Source organism: Antechinus flavipes, chromosome 6 (genome assembly GCF_016432865.1).
Source record: "Antechinus flavipes isolate AdamAnt ecotype Samford, QLD, Australia chromosome 6, AdamAnt_v2, whole genome shotgun sequence".
NCBI classification, from domain to species: Eukaryota; Metazoa; Chordata; class Mammalia; order Dasyuromorphia; family Dasyuridae; genus Antechinus; species Antechinus flavipes.
The window spans coordinates 190,599,894-190,618,607 of NC_067403.1; the positions used below are offsets into that span (position 1 = coordinate 190,599,894).

An 18,714-nucleotide genomic window follows, 5' to 3' on the forward strand; every position below is an offset into this window, starting at 1 on the left:
GATGATATTATCATTAGTGACTTGATTATCATAGGATCCGAAAAGCTGGATATCATAAGATCAGACTTAAAAGCTGGATGGGACTTTCAGAGGTCATATAGTCCAATCTCTAAATTTTACAGATAAGAAAGGAGGTAAAGTGTTTTGTTCAAAGTCATTTAGATAATAAGGGTTTCAAAAATCCTCTAACTTCATAGACAATATTTTTTTCCACCATCTCTATTTCTTCTATCTCTGTTATATTATCCAAACTCTTAAGTTAGGTATTCTTTCCCTATTCCTTAGCCTCTCCCCTTCTCCTCCCCCCCCCCCCATCTTCAGCTGCCATTACCTGGGAGCTTGCCAGTTTGGGGGGTGCTGAATAACTCAACCTGCCTCATTTTCCAATGACCCCAGTGCTTCTTGACATTTTCCTTGACAGAAATGGGGAAATAGGGGGAGTACCTTAAATTATTTTTTTTTAATGAGATTGATTCTATGAGCATACATGCAAAATCAGACTTATCACCTTATACAGCTCTGATATCTCTAAGTGATACAATGATCCAGGACTCTAAAGGGCTTTTAATGAAAAATGATATCCATATCCAGAGAAAGAACTGATTGGATCTGAATATAGATTAAAGCTTACTTAAAAAACAAACAAACAACAACAACAACAACAACAAAAAAAAAAACCTTTTTTTTTCTTGAGGTTTTTTTTGGGAGGGGGAATCTATATTTTCTTTGGCAACATGACTTTTACAAAAATACTTTGCATAACTTCACATGTGCTACTCTTTGGGGAGGGGAGATAAAGAGGGAGAAAGAGAGAGGATCTGGAACTCAAAGTTTTAAAAACAAATCTTAAAAATTGTTTTACATGTAACTGGGGGAAATAAAATATTAAATTAAATGTGATACACTACATGTGGCCAGTTTGTTTTAAGGATCAAATAAGATAATATTTGAAATGTGCTTAGTATCGTGCCTGGCATATAATAAGTAAGCTTATTGGCTAGTGATCCTGTGATAAGGATCTCACTACTTTTGGAAGATCTACTACTTTACTGGAAGAAAAAAAGGCAAGACTGTTGTAAAACAAGGTACAGTCTTTTGGTGAAAATTGTTTAGTTTATGTAGAATATAAATCAATGAATAGGGTTTGGAGACCGATTTGATTCATTAAAGGTCTTACCTAAAGACCTGAACCACCTTAAAGTAATAATATTTCAAGATTAAGCAAAGATTTAAACAAATTCTCAGAAGCAATGAAACCATACAATATATCAATAAATTTTTTCTTTTTGCTGACTTGAAAGAAAATCCTCTGGTACATTTTAAGGGTCATTCTTTGTATTGTGTCCTGACAACCAAATAAGAGAGATCATGACTCCAAGAGGCCAAAGGAAGGCTGGTCAGCCCTGTCGGATTGCATCACCAAACTGTCGGGAGAAACTGACTACCCAGCCACTGTCTAATAGCCTTCCTGTGTCAACTGAAGGGGCCTCTGAAGAACTATTGATTCCATTTCATCAGTAGGTACCGAAATAAATTTTCTCTTATATTTACAGGGTCTTAACAAAAACATTTCACACCTTATCAGATTGTATTTTTGTACATGGAGGTGGTGAGGTGGGAGGGAGAATTGGGGAGAATATTGAAAAGGAATATCTTATTGTTTAGTTTGTATTTTTTATATACTTTGCTAAGCAGGCCCTTGTACATAGTATGTACCCAATACATGTTTGCTGAATTGAATTACTATTTTCTTTAATTTTTGCAATAGTCCCCCAAAGAAGACATGGCAGGGTTCATTATCTCCAATGGACAGTTGAGAAAATTGAGATTCAGTTAATGAGAAGTAAATAAGAAAGGACCTTGGAACACAGAATGTCAGAGTTGGGAGGAAATTTAGAACATAATATATTAGATTAAGGAAAGGACTCAAAAGAGTTAAACTTTGTCACTTACTGTGTGGGACCTAGCCAAGTCATTATGGATATCAGTTTCCTCATCTATAAAATAGTAAAAGTGGCAGAGGGAAACGTAAGCAAAATGACTTCTAAGGTCTCTTCCTCCTTTAAATCTTTTGTTTTAGGATTGTTCTTAAGATTTATACCAAATGAGGACTTGCGTGAAGCATAGATGTACTTTCTCCTTACCTCCATCCCCCAATATCCCCATTCTCCTTCAAGTCTCAGCTCAAGCACCATCTTCTACCTGAAGATTTTATCCCCTTCCTCTCAGTTTCTATTACTCTCCCTCCCAAAATCATCTTTTTGTCTGTTTTTATATACCTATATATGTACATGTGATTTCCCACTTCTCTCCACTACACTGTCAGCTCCTTGAAGGCATGGAATAGTTTTTGCTTTTGTTGTTGTTGCCTAGCATACAATAAGCACTTAATAAAAATTTTTAGATGAATTCCACCTGGAAGGATGAAAGTTAATAGGATTTATTATTTAAGAAACTATTTAGGTAATGAAAAATATTGGCCAGCTAACTTTTAGGTCATTTCTTTGGTGTTCGTATGTGTTTTCTAAAAATTTCTCTCTTTTTCTCCCCAAGGTGGTGTCTTAAAGTACAATCTGATCCTGTAGGTGTCTTGGCTGCTGGATCCACAATCTGCAATCAAATTGGTACAAAAAAAAAAAAAAAGCTTATTTATCTTTCTCTGCCCAGTCTGATTAATTTCAGTTGAACCGAGAAACTTAATTTGGGCTGAATGTATCTGAAAGAACTGCCAAGTGTTCAAGTATACATGAATCACTTAGGATAGATAAGATGATGAGATGTTGCACTGATTCTGGGTTAGATTTTTATTGGATTGTTATATCTTAACAAAAACAAATAAAATCCTTAATTTTTTTCAGAGAAAGATAATTTAATAATGATTACATCTATTATGATCATGAAATCTTTTCTTTTCTCTGGTCTTAGTTTCTCCCTCTGTAAAACAGAAGGCTCAGACTATGTGATTATTGCTGAAGGACTCTTCCAGTTCTTATATTCTGTGATCTCATTTATGAATGATCATCAGTTCAGTGTTTCTATGGCAGCTTACATCTTCTAAGTTTTGTAGATCTATGATTTAAATATCTAATAGACATTTCCTGCAGAACTGCTAAAGGAGATGACACATTTTGTCAAGCAGGAAACTGAGTCAGAAAGGAAGTTTTTACTCATGGTCACATAGAAAATGTCCCAGCTAAGACTGATGCTTAGATCTCTCAATTCAAAACTAGTGTTCTCTCCATTCAAATGGTCACATAGCTATTAAATATCTTCATTAAAATCTTCCAAAAAAATTTTTTCCCACTTAAGACAATTTTCACTTTGTATCAGGTTCAAATATGAGGCACTAATGCACTCAGAATCTTTGAACAAATGAAATAATATTTGTAAATCACTTAGCACAGTGCCTGGCACACAGCAGGTGCTAAATAAATGCTTGTTCCTTTCCCACTAATATTTCTAATAAATATAACAATTTTTATGTAATTTAATATATTTAAGCAATTATAACAAATGAAACACTTCAAATTTTATTTCACATAGTGTTGATTATTTAAATATTTTGAGTATATTTTTTGACTTGTATTCTTAACTAGATTTCTTTCCTTATTTTTTGTGTAAACTCTTAAACCATTCACAGACCAAAACCAAATACTTTTTTCTAAGATTGAAATCAAACAAAAATCCCATTATACCAAAAAGTGAAATTATGTTAATTTTATTAAATGTGCTTGGTGAACCTATTTTAATCATTTTTAGATACTGATCTGAAATGGAATTTCAATCCAAGTTAATCTATGGTGGACTTAAGATGAAGTAGGCCTCAGATGTAGTAGCTTGCATTCAAGTCCACACTTCAATAATATTTCACTTTTTATGCATTAATTTGCTCACAACAGTCCTTTAAGATAAACTGAAGCAGAGATACTTACATTTTGTGGGAAAGAAAACTGAGATGTAAAGAAGGAAAATAATTAAAAGTCAATGGAGATAGCAGTAGAAGGAATCTTAGCCCTCTGATTCCACCCTTTGAATTTACAAAGGGGGAAACTGAGGCCTCAAAAAACTCATTAATTGTCTCAAGATACTATGTTTGCTGGATTTGAACTCAGGTTCTTTGAGTCCAAATCAAAAATTCTCTCTATTTTGCCATACTACTTTAGGGAGGTGACTTACTCATGTTAACACAGCTAATCAGAAGTAACTTATTACTCCAGTGGTCTTCCACTATATCATACTTCCTCATGTCCCCAAATTTTATAACCACTCTTGAAATATTCCTAAAAATGTTATAAAAAAGCAGAGAAATGGACAAATTAATTTACATCTTTATATAAATATATTAGGACTATTATTTTATCATGACTCTTGACTTTTTTACTGAGGATATAATTATTGCTCTACATTAAACTTCCTTAAAATAAGGGCTGTCCAAAAACAGAACAAATGACTTGTCTTGTGGGGTAACAAGTTTCCTGTTCTTAAAGCTGTTGAAGCAAAGACTTGATCACCACTTTTGGGGTGGCGCAGGAGTTGCGGGGTGAAGGACTGCTTTCCTTAGGTAGAAAGTGGAAGAAGATAACCTCTTATGTATTTCCCTTTGAAATTAACTCCAAGAGTTAATGATTTTATGTTTTGAGTAGTAAATTAAAAGTTAGGACATGTGGATTCCAATGCCTGCTCTGACATAGGCCTGCTAAAGAATCTTAGTCAAGTCACTTGCTTTACCTATATCTGTTTGCTTATCCACCCTATGTGGTTTTTTATAATAATAGCTTTTTATTTTTCAAAATACATGCAAAGATAGTTTCCAACAGTCACCTTTGCAAAACCTTGCGTTATAAATTTTTCTCCCTCTCTCCTCACCTTCTCACTCTCCTAGGCAGAAAATAATTTAATATAGGTTAAATATGTGCAATTCTTTTTTTTAATAACTTTTTATTGATAGAACTCATGCCAGGGTAATTTTTTACAGCATTCTCCCTTGCATTCACTTCTGTTCCGATTTTTCCCCTCCCTCCCTCCACCCCCTTCCCCACATGGCAAGCAGTCCTTTACATGTTGAATAGGTTACAATATATCCTGGATACAATATACGTGTGCAGAACCGAACAGTTTTCTTCTTGCACAAGGAGAATTGAATTCAGAAGGTAAAAATAACCCCGGGAAGAAAAACAAAAATGCAAGCAGTTTATATTCATCTCCCAGTGTTCTTTCTTTGGGTGTAGCTGCTTCTGCCCATCTTTGATCAATTGAAACTGAATGAGCTCTCTTTATCGAAGAGATCCACTTCCATCAGAATACATCCTCAAACAGTATTGTTGTTGAGGTATATAATGATCTCCTGGTTCTGCTCATTTCACTTAGCATCAGTTCATGTAAGTCTCGCCAGTCCTCTCTGTATTCATCCTGCTGGTCATTTCTTACAGAACAATAATATTCCATAACATTCATATACCACAGTTTACTCAACCATTCTCCAATTGATGGGCATCCATTCATTTTCCAGCTTCTAGCCACTACAAACAGGGCTGCCACAAACATTTTGGCACATACAGATCCCTTTCCCTTCTTTAGTATCTCTTTGGGGCATGTGCAATTCTTTTAAACATATTTCCACATTTATCATGTTGCACTAGTAAAAACAGATCAAAAGGGGAAAAACGAGAAAGAGCAAAAAAAGCAAACAAGCAACATGTTTATTTGTTTTTTGTTTTTTTGTTTTTTTAAAGAGAATAGCTCCCATTGAAGCATGAGGGAAAAACATTAAGTCTCAAAAACAGGTGAGAATTTGAGAACCCTGCTGTTCTCTTCTCAAATTAGATTTTCTACAAGTTAACCAAATACTGCAGCTAAAGAACTCTCATAGGTACTCTTCTATATTCCACATTTTAATAAGCACTTTGACAAATTGGAACATACAATTGAAGTTAAGTACCTACTGTGTACAAGTATATGCTAGGAACTTGGAGTGATTCCAAATTTAGGTAAAATATTGACCCTGATCTCAAAGAGCTTATAGTTGGCAAAGGGGATAATACACCACAGCTTTTTTTTTTTTTTTTTTTTGGGGGGGGGAGAGTACTGTACTATGCTGAATAGCAATGTTCCAATATTCCTCCAGTTCTGAGACTCTGATACATATTCATGCTTTCCCCCTCCATCTTTTTGCCTAAAACAATGCAAATATCTTGAACACATTCTCATTAGTTGGAATAGTGGTCATTGTCACACATCCAAGAGGAGAAAAACATTTACTGTGTTTGGAAGGGGATTTTTTGGCTTGGCAGAAGCCTCATTTCTATTGCCTTAAAATGTTAATTTTAAAAATGGTCCTTTTTCTACAGTTACAGGTACGTGTTTTGCTATAATGGATCACTATAGTCAAGTACCAGAGGAGATGAGTTTCCAGGATGGGGATCAGATCGAGATCCTGGGTGTCCTTGTTTCCTGCCTTGGGTGGTTTTTAGGAAGACATTTGATGACTGGTCAGGTCGGCTTTGTGAAGACCAGTCACATTCAAGCATGTAAACAAGCTTCCAGGTGAGTAGAGAAATATACATTCTTCCTCAGGCCACTGCCATATGCTCTTGTCTGGTGATGGACAGTAGTTTGTGTGTGTGTGTGTGTGTGTGTGTGTGTGTGTGTGTATGTATGTATGTATATACATATATATATATACATATATGTATATTAGCAAACTATATATATGTATATATACATACACAATATGCACTATATGTATACTATATATATTTACATATATTTATATACTATTTTAAACTTTGGGCCTTAAGCTCCCAAAGAATCCTAGAAATGGGATTTTGTTTTATAGCAATAAAATTTCAAGAAAATGGAAACATGTTGGTTACTTGGAATAAAATCAATGCAGTATATATCCTAACTTGCAGGTTAGCAAATGTGATCTTTTTGGATGAAGAGGAAAGATTGTTTTTCATCAACAAAAAGAATTTTTCAGAAAATGATGTGATCCAGTTATTAAGGAAAACAGCCCCTTCTACTGTTTGTACAGCATATAGTATGGGTAAGTATATAATTTATGTGCTGTCCTTCCTATAACATATCCCAAAAACAGTTCCAGGGTACAGAGCCATATAGCCATCAACAATTTCATAAATGAATCCCATGTGATTCAACTTAGTAATGAATGTAGCATGTATAATATGTACACAAACCCAACTCTACTCCCTAGATACCACGCAAAAGCTCTAAAACCTCACTGGATCTATCACAACATTATGAGGCAAACAGACCAGATTTTGTTATTCTCATTGTCTCCATTTTTCAGACAAACAAGGAAACCAAGAAATTAAGAGGCATAGAGGGGAAGTGACTTAGTTAATGGCTCATAGCTAGTACTTGAAAACATCTTGTTATTAAATTTTTTTCCATTCAATTTTATCTGATTCTATTTCTAACCATCTTTCCACTATAAACCAGCTGTTAACTTAGTCATTTTTTTCTCTCTCTCCTATTCAGACTTATTAGAAGAAATGGAATTTCAGAAATCCCAAGAACAAGGTATGACCTTTGAAATGGTGCTATTAATATGTTTGCTTGTCCAAGATGGGGATGTAGATTGTCGCTCAAGGAAAAAGGGCTGTTGGGTTTGAATCTACAGTTAGGCCCCAATTAGTACAAATTATGGTCTTCTGAAGTGGTTACACATATTTAAATTGATGGTATTAAAGTTACAATTCACATGAAATTTGGTCAATGGTTTTAGCACAATGGAAATAGGCATGTGAATTTGAAGAATGCCATCTCTTCAAAGGAAATTTGTTATGTGAAATAATTGAGACTTATCGCTACTTAGAGCATTATGCAGTGCTTAGCACATAATAAGCAATAAATATATTTTTTAATTCATTCATTCAGTCATATACAGGATCCATTCATCAATCAATAAAAATTTAACTGATTACTGTGTGCCAGGAAGTTTGCTAAATGTTGGGGATACAAAAGGAGAAAAAAGATAGCCCTTGCTTATAAAGGGCTTGTACTGAGAGAGACAACATATAAACCCACATATACAAAGCAAGCAATGTACAAGAAAGAGGAAAGGCCCTGGGGTTAAGAGGGTTGGGTAAGATCTTTATTAAGAAATGGGATTTTAGTTTGGATTTAAAGATCAGTTGTCAGAATGGAGGAAGGACAGTGGTCCAGACATGGGGGACAGACAAAGAACATGCTTGGAGTCGTGAATCATAGAATTGCTAGTCAGAAAATATCTTCAGCGATTCTCCAGTCCAGCAAATATAATGCCATTTTAAATATGAGGAAAAAGAAACTTAGGAAAGTGAAATGACTTGCACAGTTGCTCAAGTATTCATCTATTCAACTATATGGCTAAAATATGGAAGAGGGATTGAGTTTATGCTGTTTTTTTTTGCTTTCAGAAGGGAGAATCTGAAGCAAGGGGAGTGGGAAATCACAGGGAGAAAGATTTCAACTCAATGGAAGAAAAAATTCTTAAGCAAAAAAACTGTCTGATCATGATCCCCCATCATGGGGAGTTTATAAGCTCAGCCTCAATAGAAGGGTTCAAACAATCTTTTGAGTAAAAGAGAACTCAACCTAAAGGATGGAAAGTGAATGGGCATATTTAGACTAGGTGAACTCAAAGGCTTCTTCCAATTCCGAGATTTTATAATTCTCACAAGTAAGACTGATGACATTTTTCTAACACCAAAAAAGAACTTCATACACTAACAGCCCTCCTTAGCTATGGCCCAAACTCCTTGTGTTGTCCCAAGGATGAGGCCGGAAAATACCCACTTCAGGTTGAGCTATGAATATTTTCTTCTAATATATAATTTGGTGATGGAGACTCTCCAGTTGCAACTTGTTTGAAAAAAAATTCAATTTGCCTTCAGAAATGTGTTAAACAATAAAAAGAAAACCGAATCAAGGCAAACATAAGATTCTCTTTTCCTTACCTGAGTGGAATCTGAGTTGTTAGTCTCTTAAGAAATTTTTAAGCATAGCATTTAAATCTTGAAGGGGTCCATCTAAACCCATCTGGTTTAGATACTCTTTCCCCTGCTTACAATTCAGACTGTTTGTTGTTGGAGGAAATGAGAAAATGTGATGATATTTTTTTAAGGTGTAAAGTTCTACATATTGCAAAATCCCTTTTGGCAAGAAAAGAAATAGTGACTTCCTTGGCTATCAAAATGCCTAGAGGAAAACATGCAAAACACAAACCTTGGCAGCTGTTTCCTGGCTGTCAGAGCTGGCCGCATCTTGATGAGTTAATCTAATAAAGAAAAACAGTTTAAAACTTGGCTGCTCAACAAAATTTTGTACTTTTATCCCATATCTATAGAGATCACTAAAGAGTTTGTTTTGAATATTTTCCCCTTTTGGAGAACTAAGGCAGATGAGTCTGTTTTTAGTCTTTATTCTTCTCTTCCAAACATGTTTCTCTTTAGTTCAATGTCTTTTTACTGATTGATATGAAGTGCATTTATTAAATATCTGCTGTTTACAGAACACTTTGCTAGTTGCATAAAAGATAAAAGTCTAGTTAAAATGGGGCTGTTGGAGCTCAATATCCTAGCATCGGGATAGGTCCCAATTATAGATCACCATGCCCCAGCCATAGTACCTTTTATAGTTTATTAAAGTGCTCTTCGAATGTTATGTGAGATACAATACAGGTGGTAATCACAATTGGGAGAGAATTGGGAAAGGCTTCGTGGAGTATTTAGCATTTAAAGAAAATGGAAAAACTCAATAAACAATAAGCATTTAAAGGAAATGAAAGACCTCAATAAGCAAAGAAGAAAAAATGACATTGTAGACAGAGAGTATTCATCCCAAGTAGAGAGAAGTCCAGTTTGGTAAAAGAGGTATGGTTTATCAAAAAGATAAAGAAGTACTAGGCTGTGACATCCCCCTAGTATAGCAAAGTAGGCACTTTACTTACTAAGGAATCGAGGGCCCCAGGAGATTTTTTTTTAAAAGAAATATGATAATAACATGTGGAATATTAGTCTATAATTGGGTATGGCTTGGTCCAAAGGCTGACTTGCCATTAAACACTAAACTTATACTGTTGTCTAGTCTGTCCAGAGTTTAGCAAAGAATTCTTTTCTTATTAAATCTGTGTGATGATACTTCAGTATCTCTCCTCAAAATGAGATCACTTTAAAAGTACCTTAAATTTTTGTTGTAGAGAAGAGTGCTATGTCCAAAGTTGGAAAGAAGTGAGTTTGAATCCTGCCTCAGACATTTGTCAGCTCTGTGACTCATTGTAAGTCAATTAATCGTTCTAAGCCTCAGTTTGCTCATCTGTAATAATAGCTACCATTTATCTAGCACTTTACAGTTTGCAAATGCATTACTATCTTGTCTCATTTGATACAATAATCCTGAGAGGTGCTATTATTACATTCAATTTTACAGATGAGGAAATTTGAGACCCAGATTAAGTAGTTTGTAGAATTTAGTAAGTGCCTGAGGCAGAAGTCAAATTCAGGTATTATCAAGTCCAAGTTTCATTCCTGTTATACTAGGACATCTTAAACTTTTTCCATTCATGATCCTGGTTTGCCTGAGAAATGTTTATGTGACCTTGAGTATATAGGTATAGAAAGTAGGTATACGAATCAAACATTTGCTGATAATAAATCATAAAGAAATTTATTTTTACTTATTTTTTTAATAACTTTTTATTGACAGAACCCATGCCTGGGTAATTTTTTACAACATTATCCCTTGCACTCACTTCTGTTCCGATTTTCCCCCTCCCTTCCTCTACCCCCTCCCCCAGATGGCAAGCAGTCCTTTATATATTAAATATGTTACAGTATATCCTAGGTACAATATATGTGTGCAGAACAGAACAGTTTTCTTATTGCACAAGGAGAATTAGATTCAGAAGGTAAAAATAACCCGGGAAGAAAAACAAAAATACAAGCAGTTTACATTCATTTCCCAGTGTTCTTTCTTTAGGTGTAGCTGCTTCTGTCCTTCATTGATCAATTGAAACTGAATTAGATCTTCTCTTTGTCCAAGAAATCCACAAGAAATTTATTTTATTTGTAGGTTTTTTTTTTTTTTTTTTTTTTTGTGAGGCAATTGGGATTAAGCAACTTATTCAGGGACAGATAAAAAGTCTTATGTATCTGAGGTTGGATTTGAACTCAGGTTCTTCTGACTTCAGAACTGGTTTTCTATTGCACCATCTTACTGCCCCTAAGAAATTTATTTTAGAACAATTTGTTGGTGTGTGTGTGTGTGTATAATGTTACTGTTTATTAAAGATAAAAGCAAATTTGCCTATTAATGAAATAGATATGCTTGCTTACTTTTACATAAAGAATTAAATCTTGGTGGGATATTTGATACCTTTTATTGTGGCCAACATTCAGTTATGTGAACCCAGATGGGGTGCCCCCCTGCAATTTAAGAAGCTTTGCATTATACCCCCTAACTTCTATAGAGATAATAAGCATTTAATTCCAAGGATTGTGGTGAGAATCATATGGGAACATATTTGCAAACCTTAAAATGTCACACAAATGTGAAGCATTTTTCACATTGTACCCTTCTTCTAACTTGCAGAAGTGCCTCAGCCTCCACTCAGTTCTGACCCAAGTCCAGTGACTGACAAGGTGAAAGCTGTGTTAGAGAGGTACAAGGCTCTCCAGCTGTGTCCTCAAGAGACAGACATCCAGGGAGAGGATGACGACCAGCCGTCAACTCCCGAGAGCTCACCGATATCTGAGGAACCCCATTTTTGCTTCAAGGTGGAAGAAAATGACAATAACCCGGAAAGATTTCTCCTCTTGCTGCTATTCCTAAATGAGGATGAATACAAGCCATGCTACAGGAGCCTGTATGACTTCTCTTTTTCATGTCTGAACACCATGTTTGGTGGATATACTGAGGAGGAAGAACTTGTCTATTCCTTGGGGCAGGCAAGGGTAGCTGCCAAGAAGGCTAACCTTCCCATGGCTCTGACAAGATTGTGCTTTCTCCTTGGGAGGCTATGTGGCAGAAAACTCAAGCTTTCCCAAGCCCGGGTTTATTTTGAAGAAGCCTTGGGAGCATTGAGAGGCAGCTTCAGTGACCTTTTCCTTGTGGTTGCCATTTACACCAATCTTACTGCCATTTATTTGAAGCAGAAAAACAGAGAGAAATGCGCCCTTGTGTTTGGCAAAGTAGCGGCTCTGCTCCTGGGAATTCCCAGCTATATTTGCAGCACTGAAACGGAGGCCGATCTCCTCAGGTTTGTTTTGAAGATGGTCATCTTGAGCCAGCAAAGCCAACAGGCTGAAGCCAGGATCTGTTTCCTGCTGGCCAAGCATTATATTAACCTCAAGCAGTCAGAAGAAGCCTTGCCCTTCCTAGAGAGGCTGCTGTTTTTGAATGGTGAACTGGGTTTATGGGACAGCTCATGGTCTACAGATTGCTACTTCCACGTTGGGGAGATCTACAGCAGAAAATGTCTGCCTCACCTTACACTGAGCTGCATCAAAGTTGCTTCTTTCCAAAGCTCTCAAACCTTCATGAGCTCCTTGGAGAGCGTCCACTTGGTCCTTCAGAATACCCCCAGACTTTACGGCCTGAGAAAGGTGGACCACGTGCTTCCATCCCAAATTGCACACTACCTCAAGCAAGCGTTGTCCTCTGCCGTGACTTCTCAGGAACAAAGGCTCTGTGGAGCCATTTACCGTAGCCTTTCAGAACTCTATAGCCACCACAGGAGATACGAAGAAGCCATTGAGTACGGGTGGAAAGCCGTGGAAGCTGATGCTTCGGCCAGCGTGGGCCGGGTCGTTGACAACTTAGTTTCTTTCGCTTGGTTACACATTCTTCACAGACAAAATCCAGTAGCCCTGGGCATCTTAGAGTCCATTGTCGAGTCCTCTAAAAGTAGTCCTCAACAATTAGGGATCATTCATAACATGGCCGCCATCGCTCTGAAAAGAATGAACAGTACCAAGAGAGCGGCCGAGGGTTACTACAAAGCACTCCGTGTTTCCAAAGAGCTTGGCGCGGTGCACAACCAGGCAGTCGTTCTGGCGAACTTCGGGGCGCTGTGTCTGCACTTGAACGCCAGTGGTCTGGCCGAACACTATTTCACTGAAGCAGTAAAACTCTTCTCCCAACTTCCAAGTACTGTGTGTGGTCGAGAATTCGTCCAAGCTCTCCTCTGGCTGGGGCAGCATTATACTGGCGGAGCTCAGCAGGAGAAGGGAAAGTGCTACTTCGAGTGGGCATTCCTGGTGGCCATGGAAATGAGCCATTTTGAAAGTAAGTATTGCTTTCAACTTCCCCAGGCGCCCACTCGGAGTCGAAACATATTTGTCTTTTTCCTAATTCAGGGCACAGTTAGGTTTGACCAGCAGCTGCTGCCTGTAATACTGAGTAGTTAAATATTGAGGGAGTATGGGAGAAGGTATAGGATTTAGTGACTTTGGGCAAGTCACTTAACATATATTAGACTTAGTCTTCTTATCTGTAAAATGAAGAAGTTGGACTGGTGTCTGAAGTACTTCCAGCTCTAAATATATGACACTTCTAAAATAGGTCAGGACCTAATAAAGCAACAATAAACAAACAAAGGAAATGCTTTTGCTCTATCCTCTTTCGGATCTGCCTGAAGTTCTATCACATTTGGTTTTCATTTCTCCTTTCCCTTTCCTTCCCCTTCCTTGTTCCTTTTCTCTTGTTTCCCCTCCCCTTTTCCTTCCCTTTCTCTTCTCTTCCATTCCCTTTCCCTTCCTCCTCCTCTTCTATCTTCCTTTTTCCTTCTCATTCCTTTTCTCTCCTCTTCCCTTCTCTTTTTCTCTTCCTTTCCTTTCTCTTCCTCTTCCTTTACTCTTCCCTTTCCTTATATTTCCTTTTCTCTTTCTCTCTTTTCCTTTCCTCTTCCTCTTCCCTTCCCCTCCTTTTCTTTTCCCTTTTTCTTCTTTTCCTCTTCTCTTTTCCTTTCCCTCTATTTCTCTTCCCCGTTTCTATCTCATTTCCCTTCCCTCCCCACTCCTCTTCTCTTCTTACCTTCCCCTTTTCCTTCATTCCTTTTCTTTTTTTTCCCTTTTTCTTCCCCTTCCCTTCTCTTTTTCTCTTCCTTTTTCCTCTTCTCTCTTCTTTTCCTTCTCCTTCTCTTCCTCTGCCCTTCTTCCTTCTTTTCTTCTCCTTCCTACTTCTCTTTCTCTTCTTCCCTCTCCTTTCCTCTACCTTTCTTCCTTTTTTTTTTTGCTTTTTTCCCTTCCTTGCCCTTGCCTTCTTTCTCCTTGTCTTTCCCTTTTCCTGTCTTTCCCTCTTCCCTTTCCTCCTTTTTCATTTTCATTTTCTTCCCTTCCTTTCTCAGCATTTCCTTTCTTTTTCAATGTTTTCTTCCCTTTTTTTGGCTATTCTTTCATTTTCTCTTTCTTTCCTTTGATATAGTTAGGAAATGACATTCTAATTGTTGAGTGGAAAGGCATGTCCACACATAGTTGTGATTTATGAGGTACAGGTAAAGGTCATAATTATGAAAGATTAAGCAGGCCTTTGTCCTAGTGTGCTGAGATTTAAAGGTTCACTGAGAACACAAAAAGATCTTCAGCATCAAAGAAATCTCATGCTTCTATATCCCACCTTCTGCCCCCTCAGTGGTCACAGTAAGAATTCTCCTTTTGAATTCCCCTTGTCTTTGGTACAAAAATTCTCTACTTACAGGCCTGGGTACAAAACCACAGAACATCTCTAAGGAGGGACCTTAGAACATGAGATCATTGGAATTAAAACAGACCTTGAGAAATAATCAGGCAAATCTGGGAGCTTCTAGAAGAATTTATGGCAAAGTTCCAGTGGTTTCTTGGACCCATTTCCCAGACCAATTCAGAATCATGAAACATGCTTATTTCCTTGTGAAACTTTGAATGAATGCTTACTGAAAATGTCATACCTCAGAGGAATCATTTTGTCACTTTTTGCCCATTAGGGGTCAAGTTTCCAAACCTCAGTTTCTTCATCTCTCAAATGGCCATAGTGATATTTTGCATATCCTACTCCACAAAGTGGCTAGGAGGAAAACTACAAATTCAATTCAATCATAATTGTAAAGTGCAAAGGACATATGCACTGCCATTGTTATATGCTGTAGATCCCCCATCACCACCACCACATTATCTGTTCCAGACCATTTTTATTTCTGGTCATAATTCTTGAATTATAATCAAAGTCTGGCTATAGATAAGATTACATCATGCTTAGCTCCTCACTATTTCTTTTTTCCTTTATTACTGACTTTCCCAGGCCAACTTCAAGCAATCCAGTTGCTGTGTCATTTTTACAGCGCCATCATGCCAAATGAAGCCCAATGTGTCATCTACAATGAATATCAACTCTCTTTGGCAAGGAGAATGTCAGACAAAGTGCTGGAAGGGCAGTTATTGGAAACCATCAGTCAGCTGTATCTTTCTTTAGGTACAGAAAGGTGAGAACCACTAAATAGGCTGAATAGTTTGGGAGTTCACTGGTAGGGCTGGATGCTTTTGCATATGGTCACATAGAAAAGGAGCTGTTGATCTCTAATATGTCAGCACTGGAAAAGATCATAACATGTAGAATGTTAGCACTAAAATCAGGTAGCAAGCTGATATAATGGATAAAGCTCTGGGCCTGAGTCAGGAGGACATGAGTTCAAATCCAACCTCAGACACTTGCTAATTCTGTGACCCTGGGCAAGTAATTTAATCCTGTTTGCCTCAGTTTCTCAATCTGTAAAATGAGCTGGAAAAGGAAATAGCAAATGGCTTCAGTATCTTTGTCAAGAAAACCTAAGATAAGGTCCAAAGAGTTGAACATAAGTGAAAATCAACTGAGAAGAGCTAAAAGCATCCTTAAAAGACTATCTTGTTCAACTTCTTAATTTTAACAGAAAAAATGTGAGGCATTTAGGGAGGAATTGAGTTGCCTAACATTGAAAGTTGAAGGCAGAGCCAAGACTAATTTTTCCCATCTAATAGTATTTTTTTCCCCCAATTACATGGAAAGAAAGTTTTCAACATTCATTTTTTTAAGATTTTGAGTTCCAGTTTTTTCTCTCTTCCTCCCTCCTTTTCCCTTCCCCAAGAAGGCAAGCAATCCAATATAGGTTAAACATGTACATGTACAAATATTAAATTTCACATTACTAATGTAAAAGAAGAATTAGAACAAAAGGAGAAAACCATGAGAAAGGAAACAAAGCAAAACAAAACAAAACAAAACCAAAAACAACAACAACAAAAAAAAAAACCCTTTGCTTTGATTTGCATTTAAACACCATAGTTTTCTTCTGGATTTGGATAGCATTTTTCATTCTGAGTCTTTTGAAATTATCTTGGATCATTGCATTGCTGAGGAAAACTAAATCTGTCATTGTTGATCGTCACAATCTTGCTGTTACTATGTACAATGTTCTCTTGTTTCTTTGCACTTCATTTAGTATCAGTTGCTGTAAATCTTTCCAGGTTTTTTAAAAATTTGCTTCTTATCATTTCTCATAGCATAATAGCATTTCATTACATTCAAATATCATGACTTGTTTAGTCATTCCCAATTAATTGGCATCCTCTTAATTTCTGAGTCTTTTGTCACCACAAAAAAAATTGTTATTATAAATATTTTTGTACATGTTGGTTCTTTTCCCTTTTTAATGGTCTCTATCAGATACAGACCTAATAGTTTTATTGCTGAATCAAAGGGTATACAATTTTATAGCTATTTGTGCATAGTTCAAACTGTTTTCCAGAATGGTTGGTTCCATTCACCATTCTACCTATAATAAATGCACTAATGTTCCCATTTTACTACATCTTCTCTGACATTTATAATTATCTTGTCATCTTAGCCAATCTGATAGGTATGAGGTGATACCTCAGAGTTGTTTTAATTTGCACTTCTCTAATCAATAGTGATTTAGAGCACTTTTTCATATACTTAAAATGGCTTCAGTTTTTTCATCTGAAAGCTAACTGTTCTTATCTTTTGATCATTTATCAAGCCAAGTACAATGGCTTGTACTTTTATACATTTTACTCAGATTTCTACTTATTTTAGGAATAAGATCTTTATCAGAAACATTGGCTGTAAAAATTGTTTCCCAACTTTCTGCTTTCCTTCTATTCTTGGTTGCATTATCTTTCTGCAAAACCTTTAAAATTTATTATAATCAAAATAAATAACAAATTTGGCATTTCATAATGTTCTCTGTCTCTTATTTGGTCATTTTTTTTCCCTTCCCTTTTCTGAGAGGTAAACTATCCCTTGAAGAATATCTACTTCCAAAATTTATTGTGAAGATCAACTGAAATAAGTTAGATAAAACATTTTGTAAATCTTAAAAAGTTATAAATCTGTGTAAATGTAAGATTTACAAAATGTGGAAGTACCCATATTAGAGTCTCCTTCTGGGAGACAAGAGGACTGGGATCTTCACTTGGGTACTTCCATCTTAAATGATCTGGCCATTTGCCAAACATTTGCTAGATAAATACTAGTTATTATTACCCAAGATCCCACTGGTTATTCAGTGGCAATGCTTTCCTATACTAGACTGGTCATCTCTGATGAACGAGGATGCAAATTAAGTACTTTGCAACTATCACATTCTCTCTCAATGTGAACTGTTTGTTTCTTTAATGTGTTTTTCCCCCCATTCTTCTCTAATTAAAGCCTTTTCCCACAGCAGATGAATTATGAGCCCTAATGTGGGAGACCACCCAATATATGGATTTTGGCTCTTGTTCCTCACAATGTACTTAGTGGAAAGAAACTTTATATGAGAATTTAATTCCTGGCAGCATGGAGTAGTGGATGAGGGAAAGAAATAATGCAGAATGCATGAAAATCTCTTGATTTTCTTGAAGACTCATTAAGAAAAAATACACAATATATCTGAAAAATAGTCTTTAGCAAAAAGGTAGTCTATGATAGGAAGAGTACTGAATTTGTAGTCAGAGGATTGGGGTTTAAACTCCACCTTCATCACTTGTTTGTTGTATGTTTATGTTGCTTCATTGTTTTTTAGTCATGTCTTACTCTTTATGGGAATTTTCTTGGCAAAAATACTGAAGTGGTTTTCCATTTCCTTCTCTAGTTCATTTTACAGATGAGGAAATGGAAGCAAACATTTAAATTAGTTATTCGGGGTCACATAGATAGAAAGTATGTCTAAGGCTGAATTTGAACTCATGAAGATGAGTCTTCCTAACTCTAGGCTCTGTGCACTATCCATTGGGATGCCATCTAGCTGTCCTTCAATGTATGACTGTGGAAGAATTACTTTCTTTCTCTATGTGACTGTTTATATCTATAGAAAATAAAGGTGAGAGTTAGATGATTTCCAACTTCCCTTTTCACTCTAAAATCCCATTCTTAAATTTAATGAGTGGAAAAGTAGTTTTATGACTTTGATCTTTATTATATTTTTTTTTTCCAGAGCTTACAAGTCAGCCCTTGAATATACTAAGAGAAGTCTTGGAATATTTATAGATCTTCAGAAGAAAGAAAAAGAGGCCCATGCTTGGCTCCAGGCAGGAAAGATCTATTACATTCTGAGGCAGACTGAATTAGTAGATTTATACATTCAGGTGGGTTGAGTTTTTGAATGATTACTGAAGTTAAATTTAAATATGTTACTTTGGAAGTATATGAAGCATGTTGATATTAATACTAGTTCTACTAATAATAGCATTTATATAGCTCTTT

The 18,714-nt window shown here is 36.3% G+C and overlaps 1 protein-coding gene across 1 annotated transcript in view; it reads left to right on the forward strand.

Moving 5' to 3' along the window:
• SH3TC1 (SH3 domain and tetratricopeptide repeats 1) overlaps window positions 1-18,714 on the forward strand; it is an 82,619-nt gene that overhangs the window by 48,090 nt on the left and 15,815 nt on the right. The window contains exons 7-14 of the mRNA XM_051967266.1: window positions 1,325-1,517; window positions 2,554-2,624; window positions 6,348-6,543; window positions 6,912-7,045; window positions 7,501-7,542; window positions 11,593-13,287; window positions 15,277-15,457; window positions 18,446-18,596. Coding sequence (XP_051823226.1) covers window positions 1,325-1,517; window positions 2,554-2,624; window positions 6,348-6,543; window positions 6,912-7,045; window positions 7,501-7,542; window positions 11,593-13,287; window positions 15,277-15,457; window positions 18,446-18,596 — 2,663 coding nt within the window. The remainder of the gene's footprint in view (window positions 1-1,324; window positions 1,518-2,553; window positions 2,625-6,347; window positions 6,544-6,911; window positions 7,046-7,500; window positions 7,543-11,592; window positions 13,288-15,276; window positions 15,458-18,445; window positions 18,597-18,714) is intronic.